The sequence below is a fragment of the Schistocerca nitens genome, chromosome 1, assembly GCF_023898315.1.
Source record: "Schistocerca nitens isolate TAMUIC-IGC-003100 chromosome 1, iqSchNite1.1, whole genome shotgun sequence".
NCBI classification, from domain to species: domain Eukaryota; kingdom Metazoa; phylum Arthropoda; class Insecta; order Orthoptera; family Acrididae; genus Schistocerca; species Schistocerca nitens.
In genome coordinates this window covers 1165046097-1165070748 of record NC_064614.1, presented here as the reverse complement: position 1 = coordinate 1165070748, position 24652 = coordinate 1165046097, and the positions used below count along the sequence as shown (strand labels likewise).

Sequence of the window (24652 nt, the reverse complement as noted above, 5' to 3'; positions counted from 1 at the left end):
GAGAGTTAAGGACATATATGCAGACGCCACCAGACACCCTTTCATAAGCTGCCCAGTTCTTATAATAACCCCGATAGCCACGAAGGGCGGGGGTTTGCATTGCTGAAGTTTCCTGAATAGCAATGCAGAAGAAAGATTGAGGGCTGATAAGTTGTCAGAGCTCAGCTAGATGGTGGAAGAAACCGCTGCAGTTCCACAGGCTGAGGAAGGCATGAAGGGACTGGGGAGGTAGATTACGCCTCCTGGGCCCCTGCTGCTACCGAGTCACTACCTGTGCAACAGCTATCCATCGCGTCTCAGGGACTGGCGAGATCCAGGTCCTCAGCGGACACCAGAATCTCCACCTCATCCTCAGATGTAGAGTTGGAAGGTTGAGGTGGGACAGGTGCCTTCACAAGATCAGGACGCTTGGGAGCCTTTTTCTTCGTCTGCGTTGCGCGCTGTGCCTTTCGTGGATCTGGCTGGGAGGGCCTCACTGGGTCAGTCTCAGGGACGGACGACGACCAGGAGGCCCTACGACCAGCGACCAGTGGGTCCTTCAGAAATTTGCGAGTGTCCGCTTTGGCACTGGGCAAAGCCTGGGATGGGAGGGCCCCAAGGGACCCCTTCCGGGCGAGAGGAGCTGAAGAAGGCCCACGCTTCTCCGGCGGGGAAGGGGGACAGATATCCCTGAAGATTGGGGTGGTGGTGCTCCGGAAGTAGATGGAGCAGGAGCAACAGGGAGTGAAGTTCCCCCCACAATCAAGGGGGCCAGTGAAGTCTGACATAGCTGAGAGGCAACTGTACGTGACGACATGGAAGTGGATTGTACCGGTGTTGCAGCAGCGGTATAACTTGTCGGCATTGGCACAGGATGTAACCGCTCATATTTCCGCCTAGCCTCGGGGTAGGTCAGGCGGTCCGGGGTTTTATATTCCATTATCCACCTTTCTTTCTGGAATATCCTACAGTCCGGCGAGCTGGGGGAATGGTGTTCTCCACAGTTAACACAGATAGGAGGCGGGGCACATGGTGTATTGGGATGCGAAAGACGTCCACAATCTCTACACGTGATGCCGGAAGTACAGCGGGATGACATGTGCCCGAGCTTCCAGCATTTTAAACACCGCATCGGAGGAGGGATATATGGTTTCACGTCACAGCGGTAAACCATCACCTTAACCTTTTCGGGTAAGACATCAACCTCAAAAGCATAGATGAAGGCACCGGTGGCCCCCTGATTATCCCTCGGACCCCGATGGATGCGCCGGACGAAGTTAACACCTCGTCGTTCTAGGTTGGTGCGTAGTCCATTGTCGGACCATAGAAGAAGATCGCTGTGGAAGATAATACCCTGGAACATGTTTAAACTTTTATGGGGAATGATGGTGACGGAAACATCGCCCAACTTGTCACAAGTGAGCAACCTCCGCGACTGGGAAGAGGATGCTGTTTTGATGAGAAAAGACCCAGAGCGCATTTTGGACAAGCCCTCCACCTCCCCGAACTTGTCCTCTAAATGCTCCACAAAAAACTGAGGCTTGGTTGGCATAAAAGATTCACCATCAACCTGCGTACAGACAAGGTACCGGGGTGAATAATCTCCACTGCAGTCTTTAGCCATGCGTTCCTCCCATGGAGTAGCCAGGGAGGGAAATGATCTTGGATTGAATTGCTTGCCGTTGAGGTTAGACCTCGATCGCTTAGAGACTGCTGGTGGAGGCCCACCAGCGAGAGATGATGTACCACGCTTCATTGCGGGTCATCCGCCCTGATGCCACTCACTCCGACCAGGGGCTCTCCCCACGGGCGCCACCCAGCCATAGCAAAGACCACCTGGCAGGATGGCCTTTGCTGGGAGTCCCGATGCCCCAGAGGGATAGGCATCTACTCCTCGGCATATGTGGGGAGGTAGCAGCTCAGGCATCAGCAGTGCGATCCCTGTGTAGTGAGGGGGCTACCACCAAGAGGGTACATAACAACCCCACCACAACGGACTGGCTACCATGCTGGATGTCGTGTGTCGATATATCCATGTGCATCACGACGGCAAAGATGGAAGTGCACAATGGAGGGAATGTATGCTACCCGGAACACACTGCAGCCGATGTGGCCGGAAGCTCGATGGAAGTCCAACTCCATGACAATATCGGTTGTGCCAGATCTTACGGCAAGATGGATATATGATACACCACGTAAGGTGTCCTTCCCCAAATGGTACGCACTAACAGAAAATTTGGAAAGGTAGTGGTCAAACCCCTTAGGGGACCATCACATTAGGCCGAAACGTTTGAGACACCTTTTAGTCGCCTCTTACGACAGGCAGGAATACCGCGGGCCCTTTCTTACCCCCGAACCCGTAAGGGGAGGGACGTCACATCCAAGGTATCACCATCCGATGCACGACTTCGATCTCAATAATTAAACGGGCCACCGCACGAGGCGCGTCTCCAGTCAACTGGGTGAGACGGCGACATGAGATACACACCGCCAGGCGTAATCAGACGTCGCCTCTGCTGCAGCAGAAGGCTTCGCAAGCGACACAGCTGCCGCTCTCTGAGCCAGAACATCGAGTAAGGAAACAGTTGTAAAAACTTTCAATAAAAGTTATCTTATGTAAAAATGCTGTTTCATTCTACCTCATACCCGAGTCAAGGAAGAACCCACCCTGCCCACATGTTGTTAAGAGAGAAAAATTAATTTATTTAGGATTTTCACCCTGACATAATGCTTTAGAATTAAATGCCCGTTGCAGTAATGCTCATCCTGAAAACTGACAGGCATCAAAAGAGAAAACTCAGTTACATTTAGTGACAGAAGTGTTACATTTAGCGTCAGAACTGTTACAGTATTATAACGAACAATGCTTTCCCTGAGTAGATTCTGTTGTTCTTGATTTTCATGCCTGATGCAGTTTGCACGTTTTTCCCTTACGCTTGTTGAAAAACTTCACTGGCGATGACTGGCATGGCATAGAAACAATCATTTTATCGCGAAACTCGTCCACTAGTCCATGTTTTCACAAAAGCATTAATAAAATGTGCCGTAAATAACGGCGACAAATGTAATAACCATTTTGTGGTATAAATTAAATGAGATATTATGAAACTATTCACAGAACACTATATCTGAAACTAAACGAATCATGTGTCATAAAGTTTTAAATGTTTATAACGAAGAAATTTTTGCATATCTTTAAATAAGAAAAGAAACCCATTATGGTAACGGTATTTTCGCTGAAACTAGTCTGGGAATCAGAATACAATGAATAAAAACAAAAATGTTTAGCCTCAAGGCAGATTAACTACCCATTTATAGTTGTCATGCAAACACAGACCAATGGAAGAGTTTCGAGGTAAAATGATTGGCTCTACATTGTAAGTTGCAGCTGTAGAGGACAAGGGGTTATTTTTAGGAAATATGGTGCGAAATTGGATTTAGTATGTTTTAGTGCGCGATGCGCCAGCCTCACGGTAGATGGCTGATGAAGGCTGGCCGGTGTGACAGTTTTGCAACGAGCATCGTTATGTGTGTATGTGCGTGGCAGCCATCAACAGCCAGAATGCAGCATTAACAGAATTACGCAGGCGCGGCCTGCGTGTGGTGCGGTTGCGTTAGCCAACTCATCGAGAACATTCTAATAAACAGGGCGCCGCGTAACCGGCGGATTCAGCAGCGGTCTGCAATATTTAAGGGCATCAGAGGTGGGCATTGGCATCGGTTCGACCAATTGGGCGTTCGGTCGCTGTTACGTCGTCGTCATCATTGACGCTGTCCCTGAGGACCACATGCCAGAGGGCGTTGCCTGCTGCTGCACCAGAGACTCGCGGCGCCTTCACGAGCCGCAGCGTCTGCAGGAGGCGAGCTAGGCTGGATGTCGTGCTGCTAACCTCCTACTGCCTGCGCAGCCACTGACTGAGCATGATTGGTCACCCCTTTCTCAGGAAAAGCTGGGGAGGATGTTATGATTTTTTTGAGAACCTTAGCACGACCGCTAAATTGGGAAATTGGGGTGCAGAAACACTTTTGCATGTGGCTAAGTTGAAAGTAACTGGGGATGCCAGAGCGTACGTTACATGCCATGAAGAATTAAGGAATGCTCGGACAGTTGAAGTATTCAAAAGAGGGTTGCTGGAAAGGTATCGGAGGAAAAATATATCTAGATATTATCGGGAACAATTGAATCGAATGTATCAAAGGAATAGGGAATCAATAGAAGCATTTGTAGATCGAATTCGAAAAATAATGTTAATACCTATGAGCTAATGTATTCCGATATGGTCAATGAAGCCATTCTGCAGGAAGCTGAGCAGAGGTCACTAGACGCATTTTTGTGGGGAATACAACCCGAAACCTCCCTCAAGATTACGATTGAATTCCCTACGACTCTCAATGAGGCAGTCGGAATCGCTGTGGCGTAAGAGGATGTTGAAGCAGAAACAAAGACATCTGAAAGTAAAGCAGTATTTAATGCAGAAATAAAATGATTCAGATGTGGTCAGATGGGACACATCAGATGCGATTGCAAGGAAGTGCAGTGCAGGAAATGCAGATGTTGGGGTCATCGGGAGCGTAATTGCAATGGCTCCTGGCAGAAACATGATAGGAAACCATAAGATGGGCCTCACTCCCCTCAGTTAAACGAGGCAGGGGTGGTGTGTCCACTGTGCAACACCCCTGCTAAGGATTAATGCTAGTGCAGAATCAGTGGCAAACTTTTTTCTGGTCAGCTTGGTGAGGGGCAGACCGTGCACGGCGTATCCACGGCGAGTAGAAATGTACTTAGTAAAGTAAAATTAAAACCACCACGCTGGGCGTTAATTGGCGTGGGTGGGGGACAGGTGAAGTCACTCGGATCAGCACTGTTAAACTTCCAAGTGGAAATGAGGAACTTCCAGGTGAAGGTAGAAGTTCTCCCAGTTGTTGGCAGCAGCTATGATGTCGTACTCGGACTGGAGTTCCTGGCTACGCATCACGCAAAAGTTAACCTGGAACGGCGTACAATAGAACTGGATGGAATACAATTTCGCGTAGGTTCTGCGGCCGAAAAACCATTATTGTCGCAAGGAACCGCCCAGACGTCGCGTGGGCCACCTAAACTGCCTACAAGGTCCTTAGGGTTAACTCGCAGGATACTATACCGAAGGGTACAGGGAAAATAATCTTGGCAGATGTTTGAGATAACGTGCCGGTAAATTCGTTGTGTGTCGTTAAACCCTTGTCTGAGAATGAGCCGCTGGATAAAATTGTTTTACTCGACGTAGCGTGTCCTACGTGCGGGAGATAGAAGGAAAAAAGGTTGTGCCTGTCAGTATTGATAATTTTGGCCTTGAAGAGGTGCAGTTAGCATGGGGTACCGTGATAGCGAATCTGGAGTTAATAGGGGAACATGAACTGGATAAGGATTTCGGAGCCGATTACACAATGCTGGGAGAGTCTGTCAGCTGGTCCGCACTGAGGGGTAAAGTACCACATTTAGAAGGGCAAGACAGAGAAATCATGGAGAACCTTCTGACGGAATATAAAGACTTATTTAATTCTCATGGTCCACTGCCCGCCACACCGTTAGTTCAGCATTACATCCCCGCTGGGAATGAAGCACCGGTGTATAAACGTCCATAACGTGTTCCACATAGTTTACAGCCTGTCATGGAAGAATTTATTAATCAACAGCTTAGGGATGGGATAATAGAAACCAGTAGTAGTCCCTGGTCCGCTCCTGTAGTAATAGTGGGTAAAAAATCACCAGATGGGGGTAAGGCATATCGTTTTTGTTGTGATCATGATTTCCTGAATCAAGAAACTGTATTGGATGCATACCCAATGCCTAATATCACTGAATCTCTGGATAATTTGGGTCAGTGTCGGTACTTCACGACCTTGGATCTCCGAGGTGGGTACCACCAGTTGGAGGTCGCCCCAGAAGACCGACCAAAGACAGGTCATTTTCAAAATTGGCGACTGCCTTTCGGACTCAAAAATGCTCCGGCAACTTTCCAACGGTTACTACATAGCGTGTCACGAGGGCTGAAACCTAATCAGTGTATGGTATATTTGGACAACATAATTGTTTTCTCAAAGGAAGTGCAAGAAGATGTGCGCCGTTTGCGCGAAGTTTTCGATCGTCTGAAAGCAGCGCAGTTAACTCTTCGTATGGAAAAATGTCATTTTTTGTTGCAAGAAGTCCGTTATTTAGGTCATATTATAGGACAGGGGGGTGCCCGCACGGATCCAAAACTTGTAGATGTGGTAATGAATTTTTCGACACCTACAAAAATAAAAGAGTTGCAGTCTTATTTAGGTCCCGGCAAATTTTACAGGAGGTATATTCCAAAATTTGCGGAAATTGGAAGACCCCTCACACAGTTGTTGAAGGAGGGAGCAAAATTTCACTGATCAGCAGAATGCGAAGAGGCTTTTCAAAAGTTATAATATTTCTTAACATCTAGTCCAGTTTTGGGTTTTCCAGATTTTAGTAAACAGCTTATATTATCTTGTGACTCTAGCAATTTTGCTTTGGGTATTTTATTATCCCAGGTAATAGATGGGAAGGAATAACCGATAGCATATGCTTCCAGACAGCTAAACAATGCAGAAAAAAATTACTCATCAACTGAGAAGGAGTTATTGGCATAAATTTTCGGAATAACCTATTTCCGGTGTTATTTGTATGGACGATGTTACAAGGTGATTACTGACCATGCAGCACTTAAGTGGCTGTTAGGGCTCAAAGACCCAACCAGTAGATTAATTAAGTGGGCTTTGCGTCTTAGTGAATACGATTTTGAAGTGATTCATCGACTGGGTAAATCGCACGGAAACGTGGATGGTCTGAGTCGTAAAGTATGCGCCATGGAATGCACAAGAATAAATGAGAACGAATGGGAGGAGGCACAAACCGCTGACACAGACTGTCAATGATTCACCTCGCAGCGACAGTTCATCGTGGAAGACGGGATATTGTACCATAAAAGTAGGAACAGTCCACGCATAGTCGTACCAGAAAAATTGCGAAGCGACATTATAAGGCAAGAAAATGATTCAACGTTTTCTGGTCATTCGGGTCGATGAGCAATGGAAAGGAGGGTAGCACAGAGTTATTGGTGGTCAACGCGTAGTCAAGATGTCGATCAGTACATAAAGAATTGCATTCTGTGTGCTCAACGGGCGGAATGAATCACCAGAAAATTGTGTTGCGACGACTACAGGATGCAGATAGACATTTTCAATTACTTGGCTTAGACGTCTTAGGACCATTTCTACGAACACCAGTGGGCAATCGCTATGTTTTAACAATAATAGTTCATTTTCCGCGCTATGTGTCTATGACAGCTATTCCGGACCAGTGAGCTGAAACAGTGGCTAACGCCATGGTACATCAATGGATATTAAAATTCGGTACACCTGAAACTATAATTAGAGATCAAGGGACAAACTTTATGCCTGATTTGACGAAACAGCTATGCAAGTTGTTGCATGTAAAGAAATTGAGAATGACCACGTTACACCCACAGGCTAATGGTCGGACCGAGAGAGTTCATCGCACAATAGGTAAGATGTTAAGTTATTATGTAAATTCACAACACAACAAGTGTGATACCCTATTGGCGTTTGTAACCGTGGCGTATAACTCAAAAGTGCATGAAAGTACAGGATTGTCTCCGTATGAAGCACTGTTCCGTCAGAAGATGACTCACCAGGAACCGATACTTCGGCTGTTAAAGATTTATCCACAAAGTTGAAAACAGTCTGCTGGCAGGTGAAAAAAATGAACACTAAAGCGTTAGAGAGACTGGACAAAGCTCACAATAGAAGGGCGGCTTTACCCAAATATCATGTAGGACAATGGGTGATGATGAATAATCTGTGTGTGCCAAAAGGCAAAACGAAAAAATTTGTACCCCGTTATCAAGGTCCTTTCCAGGTGATCGAGATGACATCGCAGGTGAACGTAAAATTACAGCTTCCAACTCGCCCTACTATTGTGCATGTGAGCAGAATTAGGCCTTTCAAGGGAATTTTGAGGAACTTCATTCATTGTCTGCAGTAACTTCTAGTGGAGAGAAAGATGAATCTAAGAAAAATAATAAGAAAGGAGTAGATAAACAAGAGAACCAAGTTAATTGTGGAAGTGATCAGACATGCTATTATGCTCTTAAGCCACGCATAAAATGGAAGAGCTAATGTGAGTTGTTTTCCTTTTGTTTTTTCAGGAGGCGTGACGTTCTGGTAAGCCTTGAAGGTACGTCCTATATCAAGTGGTATTTTGTTTTCGCGGCAAGCGGACGTAATTATGTCGGGACATCAATGGACCTTAAGGGTGGACTGTAATATTTGGGCGGCTGAAGACGAAATCTGTAAATTACAGGATACATTTAATGAGCTTCATTCCATGGTGGCTAATCAGTCAAGGTTTAATGACACAGGGGGAATATCACCTACTACGATCAGCTTTTGCACGCTTTCAAGCTCAGTTGCGGCTAAGTGCAGGGCTAATCCCGCACATTCATAGGAAAAGAGGACGGTTAGACGCAGGTGGCGGTATCCTGAAGACTGTTTTTGGCACCGCTGACGCGGAAGATATTAAAAGTATTAATGATACGCTACGGCAGGTACAGGATATGTGAATAGCAACCAGGGAATGCTATATCTTCACACAACCCAATTAGAGAGCTTTTAGAAAGATGTAGTTAACAATACGAGCCAACTGCGAGCTTTGGCCGCGACCTTGATGTTCCACATTAAGGCCACAGCAGACACAACCAATCACGACTTGAGTATAATCAAGTACCGGTTGGATAACATCGATTCACAGCTGATAATCGCTAAGCTGTTCCGTTTTCTTGCTGATAGTATTACGGAAGCATGCATAGAAGCCACGAAACTACAGGACGCTTTGTTGCACGCAATGTGTGGGTACCTATCCCCGGTACTGTTACCTTTGGAACAACTTTGGGAAGGATTACGGAGAGTTCAATCGGAATTGCCAGCATCCATGGAACTACTGACGAACACTTATCTCTGTACTACAAAATGGCCACTGTTACCAGTACGCGGACGGGTACCCTGCTGAGAATTCATATCATAATACCATTAACATGTAAGGATTGTAAATTTGAATGTTACGCCTTGCATACGTATCCAGTGAAGTGGGAAATTTTGCAGAAATTCGTACAATTAACCGTACGGGAAATACTGTTAGTGGCATCTAACAGACAAGCTCATGTGTTCCTCACTCCACAAGACTTGCTGCGTTGTTGAACAGTTCCAGTTACCATCCGCCCCGCGAAATTGTTACACGCTGTTCCCAAATCTTCTGACTATTCTCTATTCCGCTCTCAAGAACCAGTCGCGGAGTGCCCTAAGGAAATTATAGCAGGTACGGTGCAGTTCTTTCAGCAAGTGATTCCACATTCGGTATCTTCAGCAATGGAAAACACAGTCGTTATTTGCGTTTGTTAGGAGCAGGTAAGCAAGGGAGTACGCAAAGGATAGAATTGCAGGGGCAGGGACTACTAATTAACGGCACACAGTGTGACATTTCAGGGCCAACTTTCCGTTTACCAGCCATGGTTACTGGAGCTACTATCATGAATATAAGACGCACATTGATCTATGTGCCCAACCAACCGGTGCAATTCGTCACGAAAGATAATATCACTCTTTTGAATAGCACGTTAGACCCGACTTTGCTCGCCTCTTTGGACCGGATGCTAGCAGCTCAGGATGGACTTATAACTATGAAACATCTTTTGCAACGAGTGCATGAGTACCGTAATGAGCATAAGCAACGCTTTCTAGTTATTGGATCATCAACCACCGCCACCTGTATTTTTATCTTTGTCGTAGGATTAGTGTACTATCGGCTCAACAGGAAGGTAGCCCAAAGCCCGCCACTTCCAACCTTTATCCTGAGGGTCCAGACAAAATCACTGAATAGTTGTGAGGCACTGCAGCAGAAAACTGAGTAATGTTTATGAACAAAGATTAGACGGAGCATAGGGGTGAATGAACTCAGTGTAAATAGTGAATCAATCGCATTTTGTGGTGTTTGTGAAGTGAACTGTAGTTGTTTTGACTTTTTGGTTGGATTCGGGGACGAATTCTTTTCGTACGAGGGAGCAACTGTAGAGGACAAGGGGTTATTTTTAGAAAATTTGGTACGAAATTGGATTTAGTGTGTTTAAGTTCGCGATACACCAGCCTCACTGCAGACGGCGGACGAAGGCTGGCCGTCGCGTTATGCTGGTGACACAGTTTTGCAACGAGCGTCGGTATGTGTGTACGTGCGCGGCAGCCATCAACAGCCAGAATGCAGCATTAGCAAAATTACGCAGGCGCGGGCCACATGTGGCGCGGTTGCGTTAGCCAACTCATCGAGAACATTCTAATAAACACAGCGCTGCGTAACCGGCAGATTCAGCAGCGATCTGCACCATTTAAGCGCATCAGAGGTGGGCGTTGGCATCGGTTCGACCGATTGGGCGTTCAGTCGCTGTTACGTCGTCATCAGTGACGCTGTCCCCGAGGACCAGCCGGCAGAGGGCGGTGCCCGCTGCTGCACCGGCGACTCCTGGCGTCATCACGAGCCGCAGCGTCTTCAGGAGGCAAGATAGGCCGGACCTCGTCCTGATAACCTCCTACCACCTGCCGCTGATCTAGCAAGGCGTCGCGTTCCCTGGGCTGCGCGTATCAGCATGTCGCCCCGACCATGTCACCCGCTCCGGTCATCCTATTACGCAACTGACTAGTCGCCGTTGAATCACTGGACGATCAACAGAACACCGCAAAATTGTCCAAAAATGAGGAGCATTGTACAGGACTCCCTACCGTAGATGTGATAGCGTTTATAGCTACTGTAAAGACGGTAACACTTAAAACACTGAATTGAGGAACACCATTCTTCTGCTCAAAAACACATGACAGCTCGTCACCGTCTCAGGACACAAAAAAATCAGTTAGACGGGAAGGACCAGATAAAGATAGAGAGGTTATTATGGAAGCTCCATAGTTGGAGATGATCTAGAATACTGTGTCTCCAAGTAGTGTTGTACATTTTACTCCTTACTGACAAAAAATGCACCGAGACAGTGATGTCTACTTAGGAAAGTCTGCTGGACAGCCATCTCTATCAGTGTCAGATCGTCAGCAGTGGATATAACTATGAATCCATACTGAGAGCGACTAAGAAGTTGCCTGATCTCCGACATCTAGACTGGATTATGGATAGCTATACAGCTCATTATGGTGAGCTCCATCCACTGCTATGAATCCTTATCTGATGTAAGGAGTGGTTATCAAACATGCCTCTATCTACGAGTTTGGGAAGTGGCCTTTCTCTGTGGGTGTTGTTTGGAGACAACCTTGTTTCATTACTACTGGTATTAGTATACGACTGTGTTTAAGTGTAAATCGTCCTGATGGTTTCTCATACGTTTTTAGATCAAGTGGAACGCTTTGTAGGACCCAGGAACTCTTTGCATTAACTTTTCTGGATCTTCTTGATGATGCAGTGAGCCTTGTCCCTTCCCACTCGAAAGGCTCCGAGATTTTTGGCCATTGGGCGGCATTTAAACCTTGGCAGAGCCACACTTTGAGCCAGACTACTAAAGGGCACACATCACAATCCACCAAGCAGCTGGTTGCCTCCGATGGTGACCTGAAGACTTTGGGGTGGAGACGTTAGCAGTATGGTAGGTCACTCATGTGATGGGATCGACCCACTCCTGGATGCTGTTGCCCCATTTAAACAAAGTCAGCGAGCTGAGCAGCGTCCAGTCAGCTCTGCTGATTATCGATCATGACTGGGTCCTTTCAGAGAGAGATCCATCCAGTATGGTCACTGGAATGATAGTCACCAGTGACTTCCCACTGAACATTGGCCATGAGTTGGAGAACAGGCAGAGAGGCTGATGGCTGAGTAGGACCCATTAACAGCATAGAAATAGTGGGAATGCCTGTGTTGAGGATGCACAACTTGTGAGATGTCATGAGGCTCTCTAAAAATAGACCCAGGGGGAGAGAAGAGGTCGAACATCTCTATACAATATGGGCATTGAAGCCTCCCAGTAGGAGAAATTGTAGGGGAGTTGTTCTAGTAGAACTGTAGAGTCTGTTGCATTTTGTTGAAGTAAATAGATCGTATAAACAGTGATCCTCCAAAATTGGTTGCAGGTCAACAACCAGGGCGAGTGCGTAGGAGTTGTGTGTATTATTGACAAACATAGAAACCCGTCGGCCATCTCCCCAATCAGGTCATCTTAATGAAGGGTATAACGCTGCAGTAAAGGGGCATTAGACGCAAGAAACTGCATTTGCTACGAACACAGAGGGCGTTCATGTGCTCAGAGTTTCAGTTTTTCACACATATGTCCTGGATCCATTAATGTTCCACTGTAGTATAGGAGCCATTTGTCACTTGGGTAGCATTTTAACCCAGTCTTCACACCTTGGGAGAGGATCAAATGGTTCAAATGGTTCTGAGCACTACGGGACTTAACATCTGTGGTCATCAGTCCCCTAGAACTTAGAACTACTTAAACCTAACTAACCTAAGGACATCACACACATCCATGCCTGAGGCAGGATTCGAACCTGCGACCGTAGCAGTCGCGCGGTTCCGGACTGCGCGCCTAGAACCGCTAGACCACCGCGGCCGGCTTGGGAGAGGAGCCTGTAGTGGGTGCAGTCTCAGTCTTTATGAGAAATGAGATCAACATCGAGGTCCATCGGCTCTAAATAAGGATTGTGAGAACATCAGACAGATTGAAGCTGACGTCGTCAGATAACTTGTCAGCGATTTATGTTTTGCCTTTGGCTTCGCATCTTTTTGCATGAGGAGTCTTTGGAGCCACAACAACTGAAGTCGTAGTGGCAGTACTAGATAGTGACCCACACTGAACTTTTGGAGAGCGACAGAGCTCTGCAACATTGGCAATCATGGGTTTCTCTGTTGTTCATATGGAAGGTATGCGCTTTGAAGTAACTGCAGCAGACCAGGTAGCGCTATTTTGTAAATCTCTCTATGGAAACGTCTTATTGATGTCAGCTCTGTAGATGGCTACCGTTTTCGCTTGCAGGTGATGGCACTCTGTAGTTGCAAGCTGGAAACATTGCTGCAGGCTGTCAAAGACCTTCTTATGCTGTTTATGCTGCAGTGTACAGTGAAGCACCGGCACGCCAGTCGGGAACGATAGAGAAGAGATGGCTGTGAGAAGATGTCAGCCAATGGCACACAGACAGACCCCTCCCCAGGACGACAACGCAACAGCAGCGGCCCCTACGTGAAGAGGACGTAAGCGTCGCGACCGACTGTTGACGCTCCAGTTGAACAGTAGTTTCAAGATTAGCGAGTTCTATAGCAGCATCGACACTAGTTACTTTGCTTGTACTACCTAAGTAGCACAGGCTTGGAATTTTTTATGATGAAGAAAGTTGCTTATTTTGTATGTCGCCCTTTGCTTGCGACACATCAGTGTGATTGAAAAGTTAAGTATTGTCTCTTTTAATTTTGCAATAAAACTCATTAACATGACTTGTTCGATTTGATTGTCTAGCAAACCGAGTACGAAGGATTCATAGACAATCCGTATTTGATGACAAGGCTGGAGACATAAAAGTGTAGACTGTAGTGCTGACACCAGCAACCTCCGTCTGAACAGGCGGTTCAAGAGCAGGAGCAAAACGGGTAGCGAATGTTGAAAGCAGCGTGATTTCATAAATATTTTTCGCCTCACCATTCAAGCTCTTACATCTTCCATTCGTCAAGACATACTCTGCAGTCCCTACCCTTGGCAGGGTGATCCCATAGCAATTCACACACTTCAAAGGAGGTGAACAAGCGACTCCTTCGTGGGCAGCCTCACCATATCTGTCACAAGTGGCCTCTCCCGGACACACAAAAGTAGTACGCCAAAAACGCTGGCATTTGAAACAGCGCATGAGGTTGGGGACACATGGCCGCATGCTTAGGTTAGGGAAACCTGTTTTGACATGCTCTGGAAATTTTGTACTGTTAAAAGTAAGTATAAGCGAGCCTCAATTAACTAGATCCACATCCACATTTTTCATTAGGTTTTGGAAGTCAACGCTTCCTTCTTGGACCCATTCAACTTTACATTCGTTTTTGGGAATGTCCACCATATCCCTGCACATCACAACACTGTATTTGAAGGTGTCATGGAGTTCAGTTTCCGTGACACATTCACCACGGATTTTGGTTGGTTTCTGTAGGTTTTTCTTTTGTTGGGAACTCAGGGTTTCAACCAACAGTGTCCCATTATGCAATACCTAAACAGATATTAACGTACATGAAATTCCCTCTAAACCCTTCTGGACGTAACAAGCTTGTTGGTACCTACTAAGGGTCCACTCATTGCCCTCGGAGAAGCGGAAAATTTCAAAGTGTCGAACTTGGTCCCATGAGCAACTAGGTGGTCAACCCGGATAGAGCAGCAGGTGCCTAGCTAAGCCTTATACATCTGTGATGCGGCAGCTCCCCACAAGGTTGGCCGCTAATGAATGTTCCATCGTAACAGCCTTGCTTCTCACCGACAGCACATCTTCAGACTGAAGTTTTTTTATAGAAGTTTTACCATGGTCGCTATCTGTGCGGTTATGCCAAGGTCCACATTCCCTGTGACACCAGACGTTCCACCAATGTGCTGCATCCTGGTCGCTGAAGCACTTCCAGAGCTTATGGTGACAGAGTACTGGCGGCGCTCACCAGTACCAGCTGAGGAATTCCAGGTCGCCAAGCCTGTTCCCAGCTAACGAATGCTGCGCCCCTGAGGGCATTTTTCAAGTTTTTACGAGATCGAGGCCAATTCCCAGCTGCCGTTTGCTATTTCTATCGCTTCTAAGGATAACGGCGCTGCGTTCGTTGGTGGTTTGGATTGGTTGTTTGGTGGAGGAGACCAGACAGCGAGGTCATCGGTCTCATCGCATTAAGGAAGGACGGGGAAGGAAGTCGGCCGTGCCCTTTCAAAGGAACCATTTCGGCATTAGCCAGGAACGATTTAGGGAAATCACGGAAAACCTAAATCAGAATGGCCGGACGCGGGATTGAACCGTCGTCCTCCAGAGCTAGTCCAGTGTGCTGTTCGTTGTCAATTGGCTAAATGTGCTACATATAATGAACGAAGTAAAACGGACACTATAGTATCTTGGGAGACTGCTTCCTGAGTTGTGCAGGATTCTTTTGGTCATCGACATCAACACTGTATGTATGATTTGTGTTTTGCAGTTTAATTATTGTGACCGTTTTGGTTCGTAGGCCCATGGTAGCAAGCTTGTGGTGTAGGTCATTTTACCATAATTTATCGAAGACAAGTTCGATGTATAAGAACACCAAAGCTGCGCAGTGTCCTGTGTTCTCCGTTGAAACTTATTTGTGAGACAGCTGGTCAGCTTGAAGAGTGGACCACACATGCTTTCCGCAGTCGTATGCGTGGCGGTCTTGCACTACACGCCTGCTCTCCCCAGCCCTACGGCTAGCTGTATTCGTGCTCAGTTCGTGGTGGAGATGTGCGCCGCAGATTCCCCGCCATGAGAGCAGCTTATCTCGTTCGTCTTCTTAATCAGAAATCGGGCTATCATTGCCTAATATGCCTGAAGCTGCAATCACGACTTGTCGACGGATCCCTTACATGATTCTCGATACATTCATTAACGACGCAGCCACAAAATTTGTCGACAGCGGCAGAGCGTCAGTACCACAGCTGTGTGTTCTGCATAATTAAGACAGTTAAATAAATATTAAATAAATAAATTGGCCATATTTATCTGTTGCAGAATGGATAGCAGGAGGACTAAAACCGACGTCTGCGTGGGAATACGTAAGCATGCGCTCTGGCAAAAACATCACCTGTATTCAAGGACAGCTGAACAAAACAATAAGCTAAACAACTAATAAATGAGTGATGGTTGCTGTTCTCCATAACACTCTCGGCTGAACTACAAAGAAACATTTACAACTGCGTCTTGGTGAACCCACTACAATTTGTCATTAATTATTAATTATGGGAGTGCCAGAGGAATCTTTCATCGGCGACAATGTAATAGAAATTCAGGACAAATATAAGAGTAATGAAAAACTTCACTAGTATGATAGTGGTTGGGAAACGGTCGTTCCCTAGGCTTGAATGCACAAAGGAAGTGAACAAGAATTCACCGATAAAAATAGATTCTTATTAGTTGCACCATAGAAGAGGTTCTGAAACTAATTTGGAAGTTTTACCAGGAGATTGAGTAAAAATGACCTTTACCGAGTCTCATAAACCTCGAACACGTGATCGTCACATACGCAAATTCTGGGTAAAATGAGTGCTAGAATTCAGAATAGTGAAGCTAATTGAAGAGGTGTGTTACTGTGAGACACGATCTGCGAATTTAAGGCTGTCAGATCCGTATTTAACATGAACCGAGACGACAAAGACACATGGAAACTAGACAACGAACTGAAATCTAAATTAGCGAAGTTTCAGAAATCTGTACTCTCGCGAGATCAACAACGAAGTAAATCAGACTGAACTAAGAAGATGCATCACGACTCCACATGTCTGAACAGAGGTAGAGCAGAACAATGGCTTGCATGCGTGGCTAAATGCAACTGCTCATAATGTTCCGAAATTAGCAAGGAAAATTCCGTATACCTCTAAAGGGGCGATAAGCGATGAGAGCAAGACGGTAATTTTGACTTTAGCTGAAATCTACAAAAATAAGATACTGAATCAACACACTTACACTTAGTTGGATTCGCTCGTCTCGCGTCTCCCAGAACACTGTCAAGGGAATTCTTTTGGATCCCACGCGTTCCATTCTTCCGGAAGTGCCCAGAGGGCTACCGAGCGAGGTGGCGCAGTGGTTAGCACACTGGACTCGCATTCGGGAGGACGACGGTTCAATCCCGTCTCCGGCCATCCTGATTTAGGTTTTCCGTGATTTCCCTAAATCGTTTCAGGCAAATGTTGGGATGGTTCCTTTGAAAGGGCACGGCCGATTTCCTTCCCAATCCTTCCCTAACCCGAGCTTGCGCTCCGTCTCTAATGACCTCGTTGTCGACGGGACGTTAAACACTAACCACCACCAGACGGCTCCCTACTGTGTGGTGCCAAACTCTACAAGAGCTTTGTCCAAGGCGAACAGAAATCTCTTTGCTACCTGATACCTGTTTTATAGGGTTGGCTATTCTGCCACGTAGCAGACTAGATAATAAAATTTATCTTCTACACTCTCATTCACGCTTTTCATTCATTAAATGAGAGGAGGAAAGGATGTATATACTAACATATTGCAAGTAGATGTATTGAATAACTGAATATGCGCGTGGGACTCCGATAATTACCAAAATTCTTAGTAAGATGTTTGATAAAATAAAGGTAATATACCTTGTGGCCAGATAAATGTTAAACAAAATGATGAAGAGGCTCATGTAGACACGCTTCACAGTAATTCATTCCGTGTGAATCTGTTGGCTGGGCTGCGATAATTGGATATGCAGTTATTGTCGCAAACACAGTGAGGTAACACTAAACAGAGGTTAAACTTTCTAGAATTCATGCAATCCAGCGTTATACTAGAGTCCGTTGCTATAACATATCATCTAACTGGCCGCAGTAATACGAAACCAGATTTGTCAGCAGCAGCATATCTCTTGGAAAACGGAAAAAGAGAAGCCAGACAAAAAAGAAACGAAGAAGGATATCCGAATAGGACATAAATTGATACGTCGCACATATACAAATAACCAAATGATTCCAATTTCAGAAAAAAAATTGTTGATTAATTCAAGAAAAAGAGCTTCACAGATGCACTGGTCCGCCTGTGGCCCTTCTGCAAGCAGTTATTCAGCTTCCCTAACACTGATACGTTTGTTGGATGTCCTCCTGAGCGATTTCTCGCTAAATTGTCCTAAAGACGTGGTAGATCGTCAAAATCCTTAGGTGTTTGGAGGTCCATGCTCATAATGTTCCAAACGATCTCAGTTGGGGAAAGATCTAGCAACCTTGACAGCCCAAATAGGGTTTAGCAAGCATGAAGAAAAGCAATAGAAGCTCTAGCCATGTGGGGTCGGGCATTATTTTGCTGAAACATAAGCCTAGTATGGACTGCTAGTGGGGCAATAGAACAGGGCGTAGAATATCGTCTACGTACCGATTAGCTGTAAGTATGCCGCCAGTGACAGCCCAACAGGTCCTGCTATGGAAGGGTTGCCACCTCAGACCATCATTCCTTATTGTCGGACCATATCATAGGCAACAATCAGGTTGGTATCCCAACACTGTCCAGTCGCTAGTTAACGGGGTCAGCACAGCTGAAGCTATCTGTTCTTCAAGTTGACCTACTGTGCCATAAAAGATATCGACAGAGGCAATCAGTCACTGAAGACAATTCTGCTCCAGTCACTGAGACTCCAGCCCGAAGACGTCCCTGGAGAAGCCCCACACAGTAGTGGGATACCAGCCTTACTGTCGCGCTCCATATGACCCGACAACCAGGAGTGATGGTCTAGGATGTCATTTGTTTTCACAGCAGGACCTCTTCGGTTGTCACGCGCTACACTATTACAGCGCAGCGGTACGTCGACGACTTTCTACGTCCCGTTTTGTCGCTCTTCATGGAAAGTTATCCAGTGCCTACATATTAACGAGATAATGCCCTCGCGCACACAGTGAGAGTATCTACTTCTTTTCTCAGTGCTTGCCAGACCCTTCCTTGCCCAGCAAGGTCGTCGTGTCTCTCCTCAAATGAGAACGTCTGGAACATTACGTTCAGGGGCCTCCAACCATTTCACGGTTTTGACGATTTAACGAGTCAGTCGAACAGAATCTGGGACCATATCCCTCAGCAGGACACCCAACAACTCTATCAATCGATGCCATACCGAATAACTGAATTCACAAAGTCCAGAGGTGGACCAACGCATTACTGACTTTTTCAATTTGTGAAACACGTTCTGTTGAATAAATTATACATTTATTGTCAAATAGCTATTGTTTGTATTTCTGTACATGTAAATAACATCTACCGATTTCCCTCCTATTCGAATAATTCCTTTGTGGTACCTGGAGCGTCCTTTTCTTTGTCTTAGAGTGTATTATAAAACTGTATGTATGTATATGTGCGTGTACACATGTCCTTCTAAACCACTGTATCAGTTTTATTCAAACTTCTTACACATATCCATTACAGACTATGAAGAACCACTGTGTGCTTAACAACCTCTTGTCTCTCAAAGCTGTGGGATCGGGGAGGGGGTGTAAAAGAAGCATAATTCATAACTTATGAATAGCCAGATTATATTCAGCCATCATTTGAGAATGGGTGCACTCGCTGACTTTAAACAATCATTGTACATACCTTCAAACCTTTCCGAGATGTTTTCTCGCTCACTCGTCCCCCAAAAAACTTATGAAAGGAAAAAAAGTTTATCGCGTGTACATTATTTTATTCATGCAGTAAAACTGCTTCATCTGGCATGAGCTTTTAATTTCTTGTTTCTTGACCAACAACTCTATTGCCAACACTATTTTCACATATACCACTCAACATAACTGCAAAATAACACATAGTTCAGTATATATGAAGTCATTAACACTGAGATAAATCAAAAATTTCCCAATCATGCTGATAATTCGATTTGTTACTGCTTTACCACTCACTCGATTCACGGAACATTTCACAGACAGCGTCCACAAGTGCCACAGGACTTAATCTGGAAAATACTGTCGTTGTCCGACACACTGTTCTGAAGATGTGAAGCCATAAACCTTGAGCTGCATTCAAACGAAACTGCATGGTAAAATTCGTTAGAGATATGAGTGAAATATATGTATAAATATATAATGAAATATGTTAAATATATGTGAAATATGTGTACATATACAGAGTGACCAGAAAGTCCGTTAATTTGAAAGTGCACAAATTTATGGAATAACTTAGGTAGAGTGGTGAAACTTGTCACACATGCGTAAAATGACATGAGGTTTTATTAAAACTGAAGACGAGTGCTAAAACCGGCCAACGCATGGCGCTGCAGAGTAACATGTCAGTGACACCGCAAGAAATGCGTGTATAATATAAGCTGTAGTGAGAGAGGGGGTCAGACGTGCCAGCAAATGCGACATGTTGACCTCACCAGAAAAGGAACTGTTAGTGAAGGTTTACTATCAGAATGGAGAATACGCAACTGGAGCTTTATAATTCTATCGCCATAAGAAGATTTTCGAACTGGTAAAGCTCGCATGAGAAGTGTCGTAGCGAAGAAAATGATCAAGAAGCTCGAGGATTCGAGCTGTTAAGACGATCGGCTCCGTAACGGGCGATCAGACGCAGTCACTACTGCTGCTCGATCAGAAAGAAGTGGAGACTCTAGTGGATTAACATCGGCATTCCACGCACTACTGTTTGGAGAACACTGAGGCATATCATCCACTGCTATTCGTACAAAATCTAGCGTCATCATGAACTCTTTAGCCAACTATTTTGTGAAGCAGCGAGTATTTGCGATGTGAACGCTTCAAGAAAAGGGGGACGTTGACGATTGGTAGTCTGACATGTAATGGACCGGCGAAACCTCTTTCATACACCGAGGGTCAGGCAACAATCAGAATTATAGAATCCGGGCGACGGAAAATCCTAGAATTGTCATGGAAACCCACTGAGTGACGAGAAAGTTACGCTGTGGTGTGGATTTACCACATAAATGGTGATCGGACCCTTTTTCTTCTAGGAAATGTGTGATGTTACTTTTAAATGTCAGCGTGATGTGTGCGAGGTACGCCAGTATGTTGTAAAATTGCGTCATCCTTAGATAGGCTGATAAAGGCTAGCTGGAAGATACGACATTTATGCAGGCTGGGGCATCCCTTATTGATACACATATGAAACACATCTTGCTCACGTCGTTTGGCGGGGATCGCGTGCTGAGTCGCAACTTCCATCGTGCTTGGTCTCCCAGTTCCCCAAACCTCAATCCGTATGATTATTGATAGTGGGATTACCTGAGGCCTCAAGTCTACAGCGATCGGTCAACCTCGTTAGGGATGCCAGCAGACAACATCCGACGGCAGTCTCTCACCATACTTAATGGATATGTTGTACAGTGCTGTTCACAACTTTGTTCTTCGACTACAGGTATTCTTAATGAACGACAGGTGACTTATTGAACTTCTTTTGCATCATATGAAGCGCCGTCTGTTGGTCATCATGCGCACTTTTCTTGGTTTCAATGAGACCCCACGTCATTTCAAGCTTATGTATCAACTATTACATCCCCACATGCGTTATTCCATGAAATATTGAATTTTCGAATGTTAACGGATTTTTGGGTCACCCTGCATGTTTTAAGTTTGTTAAATATGTGACATTTAAGGATGCAGGCAAAGCTGCAGGTAAAAATTTTTGCTGCTAACCCCTTGGACTGAATGAGCCAAACTTACTATCTGGGCAGGAATAATGTGGGGATAACGTTCAAAGAAAAGGGGGTGGAAGAGATGGCCAGAAAGAGAGGGGAAAGCTGGAAGATGATCATAGATATGGGCGAGGCGGAGATGGTCAGTGAGAAGGTGAGGGGAATATGGATAAAGGGAGATGAAGGGTAGAGAGAGGGTAATGGGGTGGTGGACAGAGAAAGGAAGGAGTTGGATGAAGACTGTGGAGGAGGAGTAGGCTAGAGAGAGGGGGAGGAGGAGATGGAGAGTGAAAGGAAAGAGGAGGAGATGGACAGAGAAACAGAGGAGATAATGGACAGAGAGACGGACAGGAGGATTTTGACTAGAGGTGGGTTGAGGAGGAGACAGAGGGGCAGGAGGAGCTGTACTTAGAGAAGGGAGGAAGATATGGGAGGAGCGGAAAGCAAGTATCGATAGAGGGGGAGAAGCAAATGGTCAGAGAGATGGGGCGGTAACACATGAACAGATTGGGGGAGGGGGGGGGGGCAGGCAGAGAGAGAGACATGGGAGTAGCAGTTGGATACAGGGAGGGGCCGGGGGTATGGGCACAGTGAAGGCGAAGGAAGAGCTCAACAGAGAGAGGAAGAAAGAGGACATGGAGTAATAGAACTGTAATAAACACGTAACTGGGTGATTCCAGGAGTTCAAATGGTTGAAATGGCTCTGAACACTATGGGAATTAACTTCTGAGGGCATCAGTCCCAGGTGTTCAGCTGGTATTTTTATACGAACATTCCTAATGAAAAATGACATTCTATATCGGAAACTTAATCATCTCTCAGACAGTCATGTTCAGATACCCACATGCAAAATGGTGAAGGTTGACAGAAATAAATAATTAGAAGTAGTACTGTATGAGAAGGCTTAGCGGAACATGTATTAAAGGACTCAAAAGAATGTGTGAAATATATCCTGGTAAATATCTTACGCTGACACAGTGGCAGACTGCTTAGGCAGCTGTTTCCCTGTAATGTTAACCTCATCGACGTACGAAATTCTCCCCAATCCTAACAAACAATACATGTTGGACTTTAGAGCGGTAACCATTGAAATGTCTATAATTCTAGTACGGTATTAAAGCATCTAACAATAAGATATGATGTATTTGTATGTAATAAAACGGAAAGAATCAAAGAAATGACGAAATTTCTTTAAAAGTACATCGCAAATGCTATACATGTGATGTGTGTGACCTGTACGTTAGCTTAAAGAACATTTTTATTGCTCAACGGTTCGTTCTGCAAATTTTTGCAAGGATTACGAAAAGTAATACATTTGTATATAATACAAAATTTCTGGTATTGTTACAGTCTAATATTGATTAAATAGACATTATTGTCGAATTTAGTCATCTGTTTTATTTCGCTTAAACTTCTTTCTATATACGAGCTGACTCATATGTAATCGACCTGTTGGATATTATTGAATGATGTATAATACAACCGTTCTCCATTTCCCTGAGCTCTGTACCTGCAGAAATAACGCTACCCCTTATCATCTCCTGCAGTACGAAGTCAATAGATCTTTTTTTCTTTAGGCATTTAACAAATGCTGCTGTCAGTTGGGGAGGGGCTTTATATTATTGAATTGTATATCTATACAGAGTAAAATAGGTTTTCTCTGCAACTTCGAGCTCGAAATCTGGTAATTATCATTCCAACTTTATCATTCTGATGAATGCCTAGAAATAATAGAAATTGCAGAATAGTGTACAATCTTCTTTGCAATGGTTAAAAATGTATGATTGAAATAGAAATCATTTCTGATCGCTAAGTGACAGATACAACACCTGGAAATCCACTACTTTCTTTTTGATTTCACACAAACTGTTGTACGTTTGGAAGCACACCAATTGTTCTACACGATTCCACTAAATTTTCTCGAAAACTGTCTCGTAGTGGCCTACTTCCAGAAAGTGTTCATGTAACATTCTCTGATGATTTGCTGTGTTATTGTTGCAGATGGAGGTGACGACATACAAATGGGGCAGTACTGGTGGATGGAATTTTGACTACCGCCTGCAATTCTCCAAACCATTCGAATACCTGAAGACTAACTTGCCCAATGTCTTTGAATATACTTTTGAGAAAATAGGTATCAAACAGAAGCCAGTGTCTCCGGCAAGTATTACAGCAGTACACTGAACTGAGAGTCTTTACACAAGCTTGAAAAATATGAGGGAAGCAACATATTATTTCATAGAATGTAGCATACTATCACATATAGAAAAGCTGCACGTAATTTTATTTAATAGTATACTTTGTGGAATTGTACGAGGACTAAGTAACTCCAGTATGCCACTTGCGTCACAAACAAATACAAATTACTAAATTGTTGGTGACAACTTTAAAGTAGAGAAGGGATACCAACAGAAAAAAGCACTTTCACTCAGAGCCTGTTTGTACCATCTGAAGTTCGTGTCACCTGTCTTGAATTCAACGTAACAAAATCTAGTCATGCGAGTTTAGTGTAATTATTTTAACTCCCTGTGATTCATAAGTGCGCCCTCTAGCCATGAAGTCATTATATAACATATATTTATAATTATAATATTTATAATTGTTTTACATTTTCTCATTGAAGACCACGAGAACATGCTGACGACGTACATTATTGTCTTAGGATATTCACAATTTTTTGCATTCTGTTTATCTCTCTCTCTCTCTCTCATATGCATACACACACACATACAAACACCCCCCCCCCCCACACACACACACACGCGCGTGCGCGCGCAGAGAGAGAGAGAGAGAGAGAGAGAGAAGAATTTTTCAAACAGATGTAATTTAAGTTTGTGTCTGAAGCTAATTTTATAATCTGTTGACTTCTTTACGTTACTGGGCAGGTGATGAAAGATTTTTGCTGTGGAATACTTTACTCCCTTCTGTGTTATAATAAGGCTGAGTGATAGGTAGTGTAAGACATTTCTCCTTCTAGTTTTATGTTTTTGTAAGTAGTATTATTCTTTAACTGTAACTTATAACTTCCATAGCTTAGACGATTAAGCAGGTCTGCAGCAAGTAACTTCCAGTACAGGTCTTTGTCAATTTAAATACTTACGAATTAAGAACAGTCTCTTCTAGTTACTGATTTACCCTCATGTATTAAATTCTAAGGGCAAGGTCAGGTCTTCTACATACAAAATTGCATGTGCTGTATTTATCTAACTTATGTGACATTCTCTTTACTGACAATTTTTATTAAGTTGAGAGAAAAATTTT

The 24652-nt window shown here is 44.6% G+C and overlaps 1 protein-coding gene across 1 annotated transcript in view; it reads left to right on the top strand.

Annotated features, from left to right (window-relative positions):
* The window catches only part of LOC126232929 (uncharacterized), an 87726-nt gene extending 64151 nt beyond the window's left edge, over window positions 1–23575 (top strand). Inside the window, exon 3 of the mRNA XM_049942829.1 lies at window positions 23393–23575. Within this exon, the coding sequence (XP_049798786.1) occupies window positions 23393–23575 (183 nt within the window). The remainder of the gene's footprint in view (window positions 1–23392) is intronic.
* The last annotated feature ends 1077 nt before the right edge of the window (window positions 23576–24652 follow it).